Source organism: Anoplopoma fimbria, chromosome 10 (assembly GCF_027596085.1).
Source record: "Anoplopoma fimbria isolate UVic2021 breed Golden Eagle Sablefish chromosome 10, Afim_UVic_2022, whole genome shotgun sequence".
Taxonomy (NCBI): domain Eukaryota; kingdom Metazoa; phylum Chordata; class Actinopteri; order Perciformes; family Anoplopomatidae; genus Anoplopoma; species Anoplopoma fimbria.
The window spans coordinates 5,880,625-5,895,795 of record NC_072458.1 but is presented as its reverse complement, the minus strand read 5'-3'; the positions used below and the strand labels follow the sequence as shown (position 1 = coordinate 5,895,795).

Sequence of the window (15,171 nt, the reverse complement as noted above, 5' to 3'; positions counted from 1 at the left end):
CTGCAGCAGCACGGCTCTATTTTTAGAACAGCGAGTGAGAACGCACACACAGACACACCACACAGATATATGTACGCATGCAGATTCCCAAGCGTGTGAATGTTTACATGCGTTAGATCGAAGGTGGTACAGAAGAATGTGTGACTTTGTTTATATGGCGGTGGTGTTGTCAACATTATGACTGAACCTGATTTTATCACCTTTTTTTAAATGTGTGGTTTCCATCTCTTCTGTACAGTAAGCACTGAAACGTCTGAGCTGCAGAGCTAACGTTGGCGTGGCTTTCTGTCACACCGATACACACCGAAGCACTGAAACTCTGTGATGCTCTTAAAGGCACAGCGTGTGTTTTTTAGTGAACAATAGTGTAATAAGAAATCCCATGCACATTTGAAGTATTTTACTAAATACTGGGGAAGCACTGCTAAATGTTCGGCATAGTAATAAAGTCTGCTAGTAAAACATAATTTAATACCACAGAAAAAGACACCAGTTATACTGTAGCAGGGGCGTTAAACAATGTCGCCAAGTTTATACTTATTTCCTCATCTCCATCAGTCCAAACATCATTGGAATGGCCAGATCTGATTGTAATAGTGAGTTTATCATTTCAAAGTTTAAAATGAACCTGTATCCAACACAATCCATCCTCCCTCCTCTCTCTCTCTCTCCCTCCCTCTCTCCCATCCCACTTCCCCTTTTGTCAGTATCCACTATTATGCAGCCAATGCAATCCACTTGTTTCCCCATCTACTGCCAGAGTTATTGGATTTGTCTGCTGTGGGGAGAGGATTGTTGAGTAAGCCTGGGGTTATGAAGTGGAACCAGCTCCACTTTTCATCCTGTTAGATGAACAGATACGGATGCAGTGATGGATTGATCCCGCTCAGACTCTTGACTTTTTATCGTTGGAACGCCACTGCAAGCTCTTTAACATTTGCTCTATTCCTGTTTTTTTTTTTTTTTTTTAAATTCAATTTATACACTTGTGTTGGTGTTTTTTTTGTTTTTTTTTCTGTTGTGGCAAAACTCTTACTAGCGGAAATGCTCCCAGTGCATTTCATTCTCTGGATCCTTTCTAGCTCAACATTTAAACTTGCATATTTTCAATGCAAACTTACTAGCCTGAGATGACATATTTTGAAGAATAAAAGCTAGAATAATGTCAGGAAAAGAATTAAAATGAGACAGGAATTAAACAATTGCTTCTCAGGTGTGTGTTCTCTGATATTTTCCCCCTTGAATTACATCCTTTGGAGACTTTTTATGGGGTAAAATGTTAAAATTGGCCCAGCGGGAGAGGTATTACCTTGGTATACTTCCAAGCCCCGTCTGATTAATCACAGCGTGTGTGTGTGTGTGTGACAGAGAAAGAGATGGAGGCCTACTTTTCAAGCGCAGTATCCCTATGGATGCATAAAAGGGTGTCTGTCTGTGTCTTTGTGTGTGTTTTTGCAGGTCGGTGGGATTACCTGTGTATTCCATAGGAGTTGAGGGGGGTTGGTTTGGCGGGTGACAGTATGCACACAGCGTTCCTGATGCATCACTGGGTTACACACACACACACACACACACACACACACACACACACACACACACACATACACTCACACACTCATGTGCACAGAAAAGGTCCCTGCGCTCATTAGTGGGATTCCACCAGCCTGATGGGAGCTGGTCGGGGTGTAGATGTGTGTGCGTGTGTGTGTGTGTGTGTGTGTGTGTCAGTGTGTGTGTAGCGCTCGGTGGCATTGTGTGTGTGTAAGAGCTGTAGCGCTCGGCTGGCATTGCTCTGTGTAAGAGCTGTCTCTAAAGAGCTCTGGCAATGCCTCAGACACACACACACACACACACACACACACACACACACACACACACACACTGCAGTGTATGTCTGAGAATCTGAGATGCAACACAATTTGGTCTTATTGCTTATTTGGGTAGATGTTTTCCCTCCTCTGTCATGCTACACTAAGCTGTCTGGCAGGCAGTGTGAATGTCTTCGGAGGGACTTTGCATGCTATTCCTGTCCATCACTTCTTTATTTCTTTTTTCAATACACCTAGAAAGCATACAGACGCAGGCAGGAACTCGTTTTTTTTGTGACCAGTGAAAGCATAGCAACACCTTGACCTAAAACAGATGGCAAACCACCTCTAAGGTCAGACAAATGGTTAACCCGCAGTTGAGCAGAGGTGGAGAAAAGCCATTTAAAATAGATGATCTGAAGAAACTATTAGCGAGCGTTCAGGGCAAAGCAAGCTGTTATAGAGCAGAGCTTTAAAACTCAGTATTTTCCTCCCAGCTGATGAAAAGTCAGTCAGCATTTTTTCCCCCCTTTTTATTATCATTATTTTTATTTTTTTTAGACCTTGTTGCTATGTGTACACAACGCAGGAAATACTTCTGGCACGCTGCCAACAACTGGGAGGAACCCACAGAGAAGAGAGAGAGAGAGAGAAAAAGAAAATGCAGATCTTTAAGGTCAATTTTCTTGAGGGGAATATTTTTTTTTTTTCCTCCTCTCAGTACAGCTGTGCGTTACGTTTGTGTATGTGTGTTAGGTATAGATATGAATCCAATGGAAGCAGTATATGTATGTTGTGTCTGTGACCCTGACATGTACTGTCTATGGGGTGTTTGTGTCAGTGTACATTTGGACCTGTGACACACCAGGAGTGAAAGAGTGCCAGTGAGCTGTCTCGGTAATTGGTGCTTACCTGGCAGGCTTTTTGCACACATGCCCGTGCACGCGCACACACATAGACACAGAATGGATTAGATGACACTAACTGCAGGAGAAAATGGCATAAATGAATACTTGCACTACCTTTCCTCGCATGTGTGCGTGCGTGCGTGTGTGTGTGTGTGTGTGTGTGTGTGTGTGTGTGTGTGCACGCAGGCTCACATGTGACAGTGTAATGAGGGACTGCACGCTACGCACAAAACGCACCCTATCAACCTCTGTCAGAGACTGCAGGCCATCGGTGCACTGTACGGTCTGCTCGCTCGTGTGTACGTGTGTGTGTGTGTGTGTGTGTGTGCGTGTGTGTGTGTGTGTGTCAGCTTTCTTTCTTTTTGCAGGGAGATGTGGCTGTCACCCATCAGCTCCATCATGTGCAGACACCCGGCTTTTAATCTTGCCCCCCCCTTCTCCTCCCTTTAGCTCTGCTGAGGCTTCATCCCCAAACAAAATCAAAACAAAAACTCTGCAAAAGCATTATTTTTATCTGCTGAAGAGAAATGGAGAGAGAAAAACACAAAAGCATGATAAACAAACAAAATCTTCAGCCCTGTCAATATTGTCATAAAATATTAAGACTTGTGAAATGAATCAAGTGAGTGAATGAGGTCGTATAGTTTTTTTTTTTTTTTTTTGTTTGTTGTAATCACAGGAAGTTTACAGGGAAATAGTCGACAATGTTCACCAACTCCTGAGGTGTTCTTCAGTTGCAACCCTGGCCCACTTGTGGCTTTTAAGCAGTCTGGCTTTCTGTTGAATTAGACAATAAATAGTGGTGAGTGACAAGCAGATGTTGCATGAAGGAGATCAGAGTTTATACCTGAAACATGGTGAGCTCACTTCATTTATTTTTCATAAACACATGTATTTTTTACGGCTCACACATGTCCTCTTGGTGTAAGGTCACTGTGTGTGTTTACTTTAAAGTTTCATAGTTCAGGGCGTATTTGCACAGACCCTGCTATAATAAGCTGTGAGTTGTCCGCAATGATCAGAAGGCATCATTTATCCATCATAACAACTCTGGTATATTGTGTCTGTGAAAACAGTAAATGTGACACGGGATTGCAGCACTTAAAGAAAGACATTTATGAGCAGTAGTCTTTCAGTAGAATTTTATTCACTGGCTTTGGGAGGAGGCATATCGGGATGAGATTAATTTTTACAGAAATACAGGCTGTCACACAGACTCAGTTGTGATTACCCCAGTCACCGTCATCTGAAGTTATTTATTTCTTAATGGAATGCTTTGACTGTTATCTAGTTTTTACGGCAGCGATAAAACATCTTGGACTAATTATTTTTTCGTGTGAGGTGGACATTTTTAGTAGTCAACTGGATGATCTCCCACACACACACACACACACACACACACACACACACACACACACACACACACACACACACAACGTAACTTTTCCTCGTCTGCTCTCTTACAACACATTTGTCTCACGCAGAGGAAACGCGCTCGCTGGGATGAGCCAACAGGATCAGAGAAAGTGTTGTGTTTAATTCAAACAATTAGCATACATTAGCCTTTTGCACAGCGACAGTGTTTTCTTTTTTTTTTTTTTTTTAAAACCTTACAGCTGAAATCCACTCGCCCCTGTGGCTTGACTAGAGAAAAAGCTATTTCCAGTTTCCATTATTTATTAATACCTCTTTGTTGTTGCTCGTGTCCTAATCTCATTTCCTTTAGTCATTAGCGTTGTTCGACATCAAACACAGCTGCTAGAGCAATGCGTGTAGAGGAGAGGGGGGGGAGAAGTATGGTTATTGCTGTTGGACTCTCACTAAAGACCCTTTTAACAAAGCTTGTTGCCGTGGAATATGTTCTCCTATTCAGCTGTTAGAATTCTCAATACGAGCAATATCGTGTTTTGAATAAATGAGGGTTTAATGTGCTATAGATTTTGCTGTCATGTGTTTGTTGCTCAGATTGAAACTGACTGGTGAAAAAATAGCCACGTCTTGGGAAAGGGTGTCTGTGTGTGTGTGTGTGTGTGTGTGTGTGTGTGTGTGTGTGTCTGTGTGTGTGTGTGTGTCTGTGACTTCTGGTGACCTTTCTGACAATAACATCTTCTGTCTCGGTCTCGCTGGGAGAGATTAGCAACACATGAACTCGCAGTCCCATGATGCTTTTTTCATTTGCTTCCTACCTATTCATTACCATAAAACCCTTCACTATCATGGCATTGTGGGGAGATTCAGTCTTTCGCGCATTGTTATGCAAAATGCCTTTGCCCTGTGTCTAGCTGCAAGCTAACGCTATGTTATGCTAATGTTGTGTCATGCTAATGTCACGTTATAGCGAGAAATGGTTCGGAATGATGCAACCAGAACAATATGAAAGGAAGGTTCTCCATTATGCAAAAAACTGGCCTGTAAGTCACTCTTTTATTGCGATAGGCTGTTGTGTGACCACAGAAACAAAGGCAAAAGCTCAGCATAAACAACTGTCCAACTTTTACAACTTTAAGCCTGTGGAAATGGCTTGTTTATTGTCTGTCTGCCAGTTTGGATAAAGATAAATAAAAGAACAAGAATTCAGAACTCTTGTTTTTCATGCATCAGACATTTCCCACAAGCACAGAAATGTTTTTTAAAACAATGGGGAAAGAAATGTCTATTTCTGTCAGTGAAAATACTTTGTACTGACCTCTCTTCTCTTCTCTTTTTCTGGATGTTTCCACAGGATGACAGTGATGGGATCCCGTGGTCAGAGGAGCGGGTTATGCGAAAGGTGCTTTACCTCTCCCTAAAGGAGTTTAGGAGTGCACAGAAACGGCAGCTGGATGGTGATGGAAACCCAAACTCCATTGGTAAGTTTATACCCATATCTTCAATGCAAGGGGAACCATACCACTGTGTATCCATCATTGTACTGGGAGAGACACTGATATAGATATCAGATGGTGTGTTTTTGTAGCTGTTCACTTTAATACAGTATGACACCCTTAAATTGATAATTTAGTGTATTCAATGCCACATGGCGTATAACATCAAAATCACAGTAAAACAATAATTGCCACAAAAGTTATAGTGTTAAATTCTGCTATATCCAAAAAGTTAAGCCAGATGTGTGAACATCCAGTATGATTGCATGCTAGTCTAAAAACGAGTTTGTTCTGAAAGTGGATATCAGAATAAAAAAGGTATCTCTCTGTCACCCATCCCGTACTTTGAAGTCTTTATTTGGCTAAGATTAATTTAAATGGAATAAAATGAATAACATCTATTGGTGATTTGTAAACAGCCCTGTAAAAGTTAAGGGATATCTTGAAAAGTAGCAATTTAACATGCTGAAAACTTTAACTTTGTTTTGACGAAATGAAAGCAAAGTAAACAGCTGCCCTAGCATTTTGCCGAGTAAATGTCAGAGTTGCCAATTTTGTCTGGCTTTGTCTGGCAGTCTCGCTCTTCATTCCTTTAATTGAAGGCGACAGTTTTATTAGTCTGTCTGTAAGTGGAGACCAAACGTGTTTACTTTGACGACAGAAACTCATTTTACTTAACATGGAGAGAAATCCAAGAGGAACAGATGATCAAGGACTTTCATTTCCCTTTTGTTGTGGGGTCAGTGGGCAGCGAGCTGCAGTCTTTCACTTCGCTGGCTCAGTGTGGCATCTTTAAAGGAACCCATGAACTGAAAGTATTTCCCACATTTTTTTTTTTTTAAATGTTGTTTACGCATCAAACAGAGGGACTCGGATGAGCTGTGTCCTCCACAGTGCCACACACAAGAAAAACCTATGAGGAAGTGTTAATGTTCTCCAGCTTGGACATATACACTCAATAAATAATTGACGAATAGATACCCTGACTGGAATTAATACTTGAAGTTGCTTAGTTAGACAGAAATCGCTATAGTAACAGTTAAAGGATATTGCTGTTGGGTCGTGTAAACCTGAAACAAAGCAAGAACAATAAGAGCGTGTGGGGGGGGTCGAACAGCTTGTTTTGAACCAAGCTGCCACCATGTCTTTGTTTGACACTGGTGCTCCGACACACACAAAAAAAAGCCCTCTGCCAGCCAGCAGTGGAGATTTTTTTGAACTTCACACGTGCCTCAGAAGCTATTCTCAGCTGACATTAACACAACCCAGACACCGAAAGAAAGGAAACCGGAAGAAAAAAGAGCCTCTGAAAGTTCACACCCAGCCAAAGGAGCCAGCCAGCCATCCAGCAAGGCAGAAAAAGGGGAGACAGACAGACAGGAGGGGAAGTCTCTTTTGAAATGTAGCTTATCTTTTATACCTAGTGTTTTTTTTTGGTCATGATTATACATTTTTTCACACCTTCATTTTTCTCTCTCCGTCTGTGCCGGGCGCCCCCCCCTCCCCTCCCTGTAGCTGCTGTATCTCTGTGTGTCTGTCTGGCATCTCATAGCTGCCACTCCACAGCTCCTCGGGGCCTTTTAAGCCGCCGCGGGTAGCTGACCTTATCGCCTGAATAAAAATGACTCATTAGAAAGCGGCGGCGGCCCGTCGTGCTGGGGGTAACGACAGCAGCCCGCGCTGACACAAAAGGGAGCCGGGCTGAATAGACGGGCCCTGCTGTTTTAGAGCACCGTGGGTTAGCAGGGCTTTGGAGGTTGTACGAGCCGCACAGTTCTCCACCGGCTCACATAGATGTTGCGGTGAAACTGTCAGCCATTTTGGAAGATCACACTCAGCGTGCGTTACATCCTGAATGGGCAGCTCCTGCTGTTTTAGAGGACTGTGGGTTAGAGAGTGTGGGCTCATGTTGGGGCCAGACATGTGCCACAGTTTTAAGTCTCATATGGGTAATATTATGAAACTATCAGCCATTTTGGATCCAGACCGTGCATGTACATGAACCTTAAATATGACATGTATAGAGTTTGAGAAGACTACAGATAACTGTTATAAAGAATTAGTCAGTTAATGGATTACTTGATTGGCAGAACATTTTAATATTTGTGTATTTGCATTAGAACATTTTTATTTTTTTCAACCTGAAAGGATTTATTGCTTTTCTCTGTTTTGATATTGTTGTAAATTTGATGTTTGGGACTGTTGGTTTCACACAATAAGCTATTTTAAGGCATCGCCCTGGGCTCTGGGAAACTATGATGGGCAGTTTAAAGTGTTTTCCTTGAGCAACATTTGTTTACTATTTTATAATAGAATAAATTAAAGCCTGGGTGCCACAAACAATTATTTTCACTACCAACTATTCTTTTCTCAATGAGGTAAAAGATTGGTCTACAGAATGTCAGAAAATAGTGAAAAATGGCTATTTACTTTACTGTCATAGTAGACTAAGAATACCAGAAAAAATATTTAATATAGAGAAGCGTGTTCCAGAGAATTGTTGACATTCTTTTATAAAGACAAACAAACATGTTGATTATTGAAATAATCAATTCTGTCTAAAAGATTACAAGAATAATTAAATAAATGTTTAAAGTTTAGACACAAGATCTGGGCCAAATCAAGGCGAGGTCTTCTCTGCTTCAGTATATTTCGGGATAAGCATCCTCCATTTTGAGAAATAGGTGTCACCTGACTGAAGGAGGTTACAGCAATACATCATTAAAGCACCATTTGTCTCTCCATCTTTACCTCCCCACATACCTCCATCCATCCCCAGCCTCTCACTCTCTCCTTCTCCTCCTCCTCCTCCTCCTCCTCCTTTCCGTCACTGTCTGTCAGCAGTGGCGATCTGTTTTAAAGGGGGCGTGGCAGTCTGTCAGTCAGCTGCATGTGTGTGTGTGTGTGTGTGTGTGTGTGTGTGTGTGTGTATGTCTCTCTACTTCCCCACCCACCCAGTCCTCTCCCTGCCCATAGATAGCAATCATGCCATCTCCCCAGCCACTTTGTGTCTCGTTGTTGGCAGCCGTCCATCTCTGTGTCCATCACACTTCCTGCTTCTCCCGCCCGCCGTCTGCATTATTTAACAAATGACATTATGCCCTTCTGCGTGCCAGCTTCCGCTTGTTCACCCACTCGCCCTTTTCTCCCGCTCCATCACAGCCACATTCTCCCTCTCTCCTTTTTTTTTTTTTTTTTTTTTTTTTTTTTTTACATCCCCGTCTCCCTCCATCCGTCTGTCCTTCCGGTTGTCTCTCCCCCACCCGATGCAGGGTTTCATTACACATCAATAGGACTCTGGTTACCGCCTTCCTCCGCAAGCTCCTGTCTCCTCTCCCCATCCCGCCGCTCAATCTCCTCGATGTATCTCCACACCCCCAATCTCCCTCCCTATAGCCTCTTTCTCCCCCCCATTCTCCTCCATCCGTCTCTGTCTTCCTTTTTCTCACCATCACCTTCTTCTCCGCTTTGTCCTTCCTGTCCTCTGCCCCGTCTGTCTTAACTACCTACACTATCTGTCATCCAAACCCCTCCGTCCCTCCGTTTCCATTCTTCCTCCATCGCCACCCTTCCGTCCTGTTTCCCACCCTTCCTCTCCTTTTCTCCGAATCATTAAAGCCACGTCCTCTTCCTCTACCTCCTTACCTCGCCATCTCTTCCCGCTGGACTCGTCCGTACCTCTTTTCTCTCTTGTATCTTCCCCCTCCCTCTCCATTTCTCTGAGTGCTGTTGATGGAGGAGCTGGCTGCTGGCCAAAAAACAGAAGGGGGCTGAAGAGAGAGGGCTCCCAGTTTGCCCATTCCTCTGACTGTCCCCCCTCTGTCTCCTCCTGTCTGTCTGCCCATCTCAGGAGCTGCCGGTCTTCCCCTTTTTATTTTTTTTAAGCGTGTCGTCCCCTTTTCTTCAGCACTCGCTCTGCTGTCATTCTGCTGTCCGTCTGTATTTCCCATGCCACCAGCCATTGCATTGCCAGAGTGGCAGCCGTGGCAGCTAAAACACTGTGTGGGCCCACTACTCACTCTCTGGAATACCAGCAGAGAAGGATGAAAGGTTTGGATAAAAGGAGTTAAATCAGAAAAATCCCAGTAGCCGAACGAGGGAGAGTTTCGGTATCGAATCAAAAGATTGAAAGAGATTTCATCTGTTCTGTCCTCACGTGCTCTTTTTTATTTTTTTTTTTATACAACAGCTCAGGCCATTACAGAACCCCCATCCTTCTCTTTGATGCTTTAGATTTACGACCCTGAACTGCACAAAGCAGAAGTTGTGTTTCTGAACTGCACAGTGTTTCACGCTTTTGTTCTGGTTTGTGGTAAGTGTCATGCAGCGTTGTTAGGTCCAATTTTAAAAGGAAAGAGCAATTTATTCTGAGCTATTTGGAATCCATCCTGCCAGGCAGTCAGTTTTACTATCTGCCTCTACTCTGACAGGCTTCTGGGAATGAATACTATGGGGAGTTTCCCTAAAATACAACTTCCCATTGTTTCTTTTTATATCATCTGACAATTTTTTATTTATACAGGCCCAGAGGATTACTTGAACAAAGGGCATGAAATAAAATGTTAGTGTTCTTGTTTACAAGACGGAAAGGGAGATTAAGGTCTAGTATAACTTTAGGAATCCTACTGCAAATTGTACAGAATAGTTAATTTACTAGTTAATTTACAAGTCAAAAGACAGATTACTACAATATATCTGCAAAGCTAGAAACGAGAAATAATTTTATCATAGCTATCTACACTATATTGACAATTCTAATATGGTTCCTTGTACATTATGTTTGGCGTTGCACTCATTCTCACATTAAGTCTGTGTTTCAAAGTGTAATCAATAACCTATAAGGGCACTCCTTGCCAAATTATGATTTTCTTTGCATTGCCATGACTACTCTGCTATAATTCCACTTATTACTGCAGCTCACACTAATAGGCTCCTCTCAGCCCTGTGATATGCTATGTTACGCTGTGTACCTCTGCTCACTTCCTCCTGCTCTCTCTCTCGAGACTTTGAGGTGAACATAGTGAGGCGATCGGCTTAGTTAAGCATGCATAAATCTGATTAGCGAGTAGCTATTGGGATGGCACACTAGCATTGCCCTCTACCGCCCCATCCCATCCAAGCCTTTAACCTCGTCCTCTACCAGAACCAGGAGCTCGGGTTAAGACACCAGCCGTTGGCTCCTGGCCCATCGGCCACACCCGCCCATCCCCAGCCCTCTGCCTTCCCAAGATTCCCAACTCTGGCCCTCAGGTGGGCATTCATGTGCAACCAGCATATGTCAAACAACTCTTTGGAGGAATCGTGAGGATAGATGGAGAGGGGGCGGTGTAACGGGCCTCTGCCTGTTTGTTTGCGCTCTGTGGGGACATCATGCGTCAGTCATTTTCTGAGCACAATTAAAGTTAATGAGCTATTTTAGTTTTTGTTTTTTTTCTCTGGTGCAAGTTTCACTGGCAAAGCACACTGTCCCAAAGTCGTGATGAGCCTCTTCGCACCATCTCCTCTCTGCAGTGCCTCAACTAATTATCATTTTCAATGTCCTAATTTTGAATTTTTCACATCTTTCCTAAATGGGAATTAATTAAATTCCCAGTTGCCATATGAAGATTTTCTTCATTTTGAGAAATTTTCAATTTTGCCCGAAAGGGAAAAACCTCCACGTTCTCTAAGGGAACTTCTTTATCGGTTCTAGGCAAGCGGATGTGAGCTTTTCGTGCAAACCCTGACATTGTGAAGCAGTGATTCACTGGCCTATAGACTTAGCGGCTCTATAACCATAAAGCATTTCCAACAGTGCAATGGCCTTACTCATCACGCCGGCGCCTGTTAAACTTTCTGACCGCAGCGATGCGTGTCTGATGACTGTTACTCAGGCTCTCAGGTACTGACCTGCCCTGCCTGCGTGTGTGTGTGTGTGTGTTTGTGAGAGAAACCAACCGCCAGTCTGGCTGTGCAATATGAGAAAGTGTGGCTCTGTGCGTGTGTGCTCATTCAGCCCAAAGCACATTCACAAATCTCAGTTAAATCATACGTTTGAAATCTCCTTTTACCTGCTCTACAATTGCTCATCTTCATCCTGTCTCCTACACTGTCATTTGACCTCCCCATCCCATCCCATCTTTCTCACATGACACAATGCCTGGGCTTGTTCGACAGTAGCCTCCTCGCTAAATGGATATCATTCAAGTTGCCACTTATCCTAACCCGCACTACACTGTCATTATCATCTTAATTTATTTTCCTTTTGACACCCACCATTTGGAGTTTTTTGGTGCAGGGTGATTGACACATCTCTCCGAAGCATCAGTCAAATGGAATTTCACTGGGTGTGCTGGGAAAGGCAGCGAACTAGGAATCCCTCAGCCAAAGTGACATGCCAGAAGAAAGTTGAATGAAAAGGGTTTATGACAGCAGTGTTTTTTGGTTAAGCAAACCACTTGAGGCTTGAATATTCAGTGAGTCATCATTATGTTTTTTGCAAAATAAATGTGAATAATTACACAGCATACCATACTGAGTCCAGTCAGCCATGAATAATAGTCAAAACGGGTCACAACGGGTAAAATGTGATGAATTGCTGTCAGTGTCAAATGTTTGATTGCTGCATTGCTCACTCTCTGATATAAATCTTCAGCTTTCAGCTCTGCAAAGTGATATTTCAGCCCCTCTGTCTCCAGTTGGTTTCAGTCTCCTTGGCAGCTCCCACATTCAGATATTTTTTTTTTTAGAGAACTCTGAGGGGAAGTTCAAAGCTTTTCAGCTTTGAACTTCCCTCCCAGTTGTTTCCCAGATACGTTTGCTCTTTCATGCACTGTTGTTGAATCACACAGGCCCGTATGACACGTTCCAAGAAACGCAATAACTGCCCATGAGGAAATCAAGCCTTGCGTTATCTATTTAATTTGGTTGTCTCCCTTAATTACCACTGACTTCCTCTCCTCTGTTTGACCTAATTTGAATTCTCTGTGCCTGTTGTTGCGTTTGATTTCAGAATCTGTCTGGGGGCTTATTTTGTTTGTCTGAGTTGCTTGCTAAATATTTAATCAGGGCTCTGCCAATTGGGCTCTCTAAGAACGTCAAGTCCACCAATATCTGTGCACTTCTCTCACTGCCTCAGGCTTGTTTTTTTTCTTTCTTTTAATTCATTGTCAAAGGGCAGACATCACATACGTCAGCAGAGAATAAAGTAGTTGCACTTGACCAGGGAAATGTGGACAGAATCATGAACAAGTAACGGTCTCCTCACTCCTAAACTAGCCCCCATGATGCAGCAATAGTTGTGGCGATACGTGATGAGATATGCGAGTTTGCCTTTCAGTAACAATCGCTGGATATGTGTCACTTTAAACGTATTTTCTGGTAATCCTTACGGCGCTTCTCTCCTCAGGGTCCCTAGCCAATGGGCAGCTGAACGGCTCGGGGTCAAAGGGCAGCCACAAAGAAGATGGGTCCCTGCGCTCTCCGGGCCACGGGAGCCGCGAGTACGGCGAGGACGGACCTGCAAAGAAAAGGTGAGACAGTGTGTTTTGTTTTCTTGTGTGTAAGGTAACACTGATCCTGTTGAGTCATTAAAGAGCTTGATAGAGCCCTGAATCTTGTTTTGGTGTAGAATTGTGAGCCTGTCTTGAGTTCATATCAGAAGCTGCTGATACTGTGAGCATGAATGTGTGAGGTGGGGGGGGGTGCAATGAGAAACTTTGCACCCATGTTATGAATTGCATCTTAGTTGTGATGAATATCCTGAGCCCTGATGGGTTTATTTGTCTGTTTCTGTGTATTATTGAGCGTAAGTAACCGGAGTCAAATTCTATGTATGTGTACGCATACATGGCCAATAAAGCTGATTCTGATTCTGATTCTCATGATACCAGCTGCTTTTAAGGTCTCTAGACTGTTTTAAACACACTTTATCCATTTTCTCCGTTGCTTTCTTTGTCTCTGTGTAATTCATTCCTTTCTGTCTCAGCATGCTTCAGATGTATTCTCTCTAACTCTAGCAAAATCAATTCAAAAATGTTCCAGTGCTATTGCAATGAATTATATATCTTTTAGTGTATGCACTCTTCCCCTCCTCCTCACTCAAAAGTGTGTGCAGTAAAATGTTTTGGAGCAGAGCAAGTTGGCTATTAGTGCTGTAATAGAAGATGACAGTCAACAGAGAAGTGTAAACAGTAGCTGCGCTTAAAGAGCTGCGAGGTCTTTTAATGAGCACACGCCTTCATCTTTTAATGCAAATGCCATTTCAGTCATTTATAATTAGCCACTTAAAGGAATGTTGCCATGCATTTCCAAATGAATCATCTAAAAAAATGTAACTTGTTGCACAGTACAATAAACTGGTAATTTAAGATTTTTTTTTTTTTAAAGAAGGTGTAGATTATTGAAAAGGATTTTGACTGTGAAAAAAAAAAAATACAAATTGCCAGATAGATTGGTACAAACAGTGCTCCATCTTGTTGTTGGAAAATGGAATAAAAGGGTATTTTGTAAAATGCCATGCTTCAATAATGCATTAGGCATGAAGCAGATTTTAAAGTCACAAGCTGGAAAATATGATTTACAAATAATAATCATGCTTTGTAGAGTATACGGCAGATTAAAATAGCTGGTGTGTGCCGCAAAGCTGATGTTTTCCCTCCGCCCCAACACAGCATGCACTCACATATAATAAAGCACAAATTGCACACTTGCATTCATGCTTATATTTCCAGCAGCCATAGACCCTTTTCTTATCTTTTTTTAATCTCAAACAGCCGGCTACTGTAGATGGCAGGTGTGTGTGGTTGAGCGTGGGTGCATGCCCGTGTTGTTTTGTTCTGCCGCTAGTCTCTCTCTCTCTCTCTCTCTCTCTCTCTCTCTCCCACACACACACGGTGACAGGGCATCAAAGCATCAGTGTAAAGCTAGGGGCGGAGTCTGGGGGCTGGACAGCAGCAGATGTCCCTCTGTAATGAGCGGCCCATACAGGCTCCATTCACTGCGTGTCGAGCACCTGCCTAAGTCCCGCTAGCTGTCATTCGATACTGTAACCTCCAAATCTGAGCACGTTCATTACAAGCTTTCATCTACCTGGCCTTTGAAACAGAAGAGCGTGCCTCTGAAACAGCTGATAAGAAATTCATGTTTTTTTTTTTTTTTTTAGAAGGCTGCTCCAGAGACGGAGAAGTTAGAGATCTTGTAGACTTTGGAATGTAGGTAAATCGTACATCCTTGACTATGAAGTGAGGATGAACGTGTAAAACAGACAGAAAATCATTTCTTGCATAAGTAGAAAACATTATCTTGAGGTCAAGACAGGAAGAATGAGGTTGGATCGTAAACTTGGTGATTAATCGTAAGTGAGGATGGCCCGACTGACAACAACAGGAAGTGTTGAATTGAAACCAGTTCGCCCTCCGGCTTATATTAAAGCAAAGCATTAACACTGCACTCTCTACCAACCGAGGAAGGAATAACAACTAACAAGGACACTCTCATATACTTGTATTCTTGTGTGTGTGTGTGTGTGTGTGTGTGTGTGTGTGTGTGTGTGTGTGTGTGTGTGTGTGTGTGTGTGTGTGTGTGTGTGTGTGTGTGTGTGTGTGTGTGTGT

The 15,171-nt window shown here is 42.9% G+C and overlaps 1 protein-coding gene across 1 annotated transcript in view; it reads left to right on the top strand.

Moving 5' to 3' along the window:
- The window catches only part of jarid2b (jumonji, AT rich interactive domain 2b), a 103,652-nt gene that overhangs the window by 45,708 nt on the left and 42,773 nt on the right, over positions 1-15,171 (top strand). The window contains exons 2-3 of the mRNA XM_054606065.1: positions 5,439-5,565; positions 12,968-13,091. Of these exons, the coding sequence (XP_054462040.1) occupies positions 5,439-5,565; positions 12,968-13,091 (251 nt within the window). The remainder of the gene's footprint in view (positions 1-5,438; positions 5,566-12,967; positions 13,092-15,171) is intronic.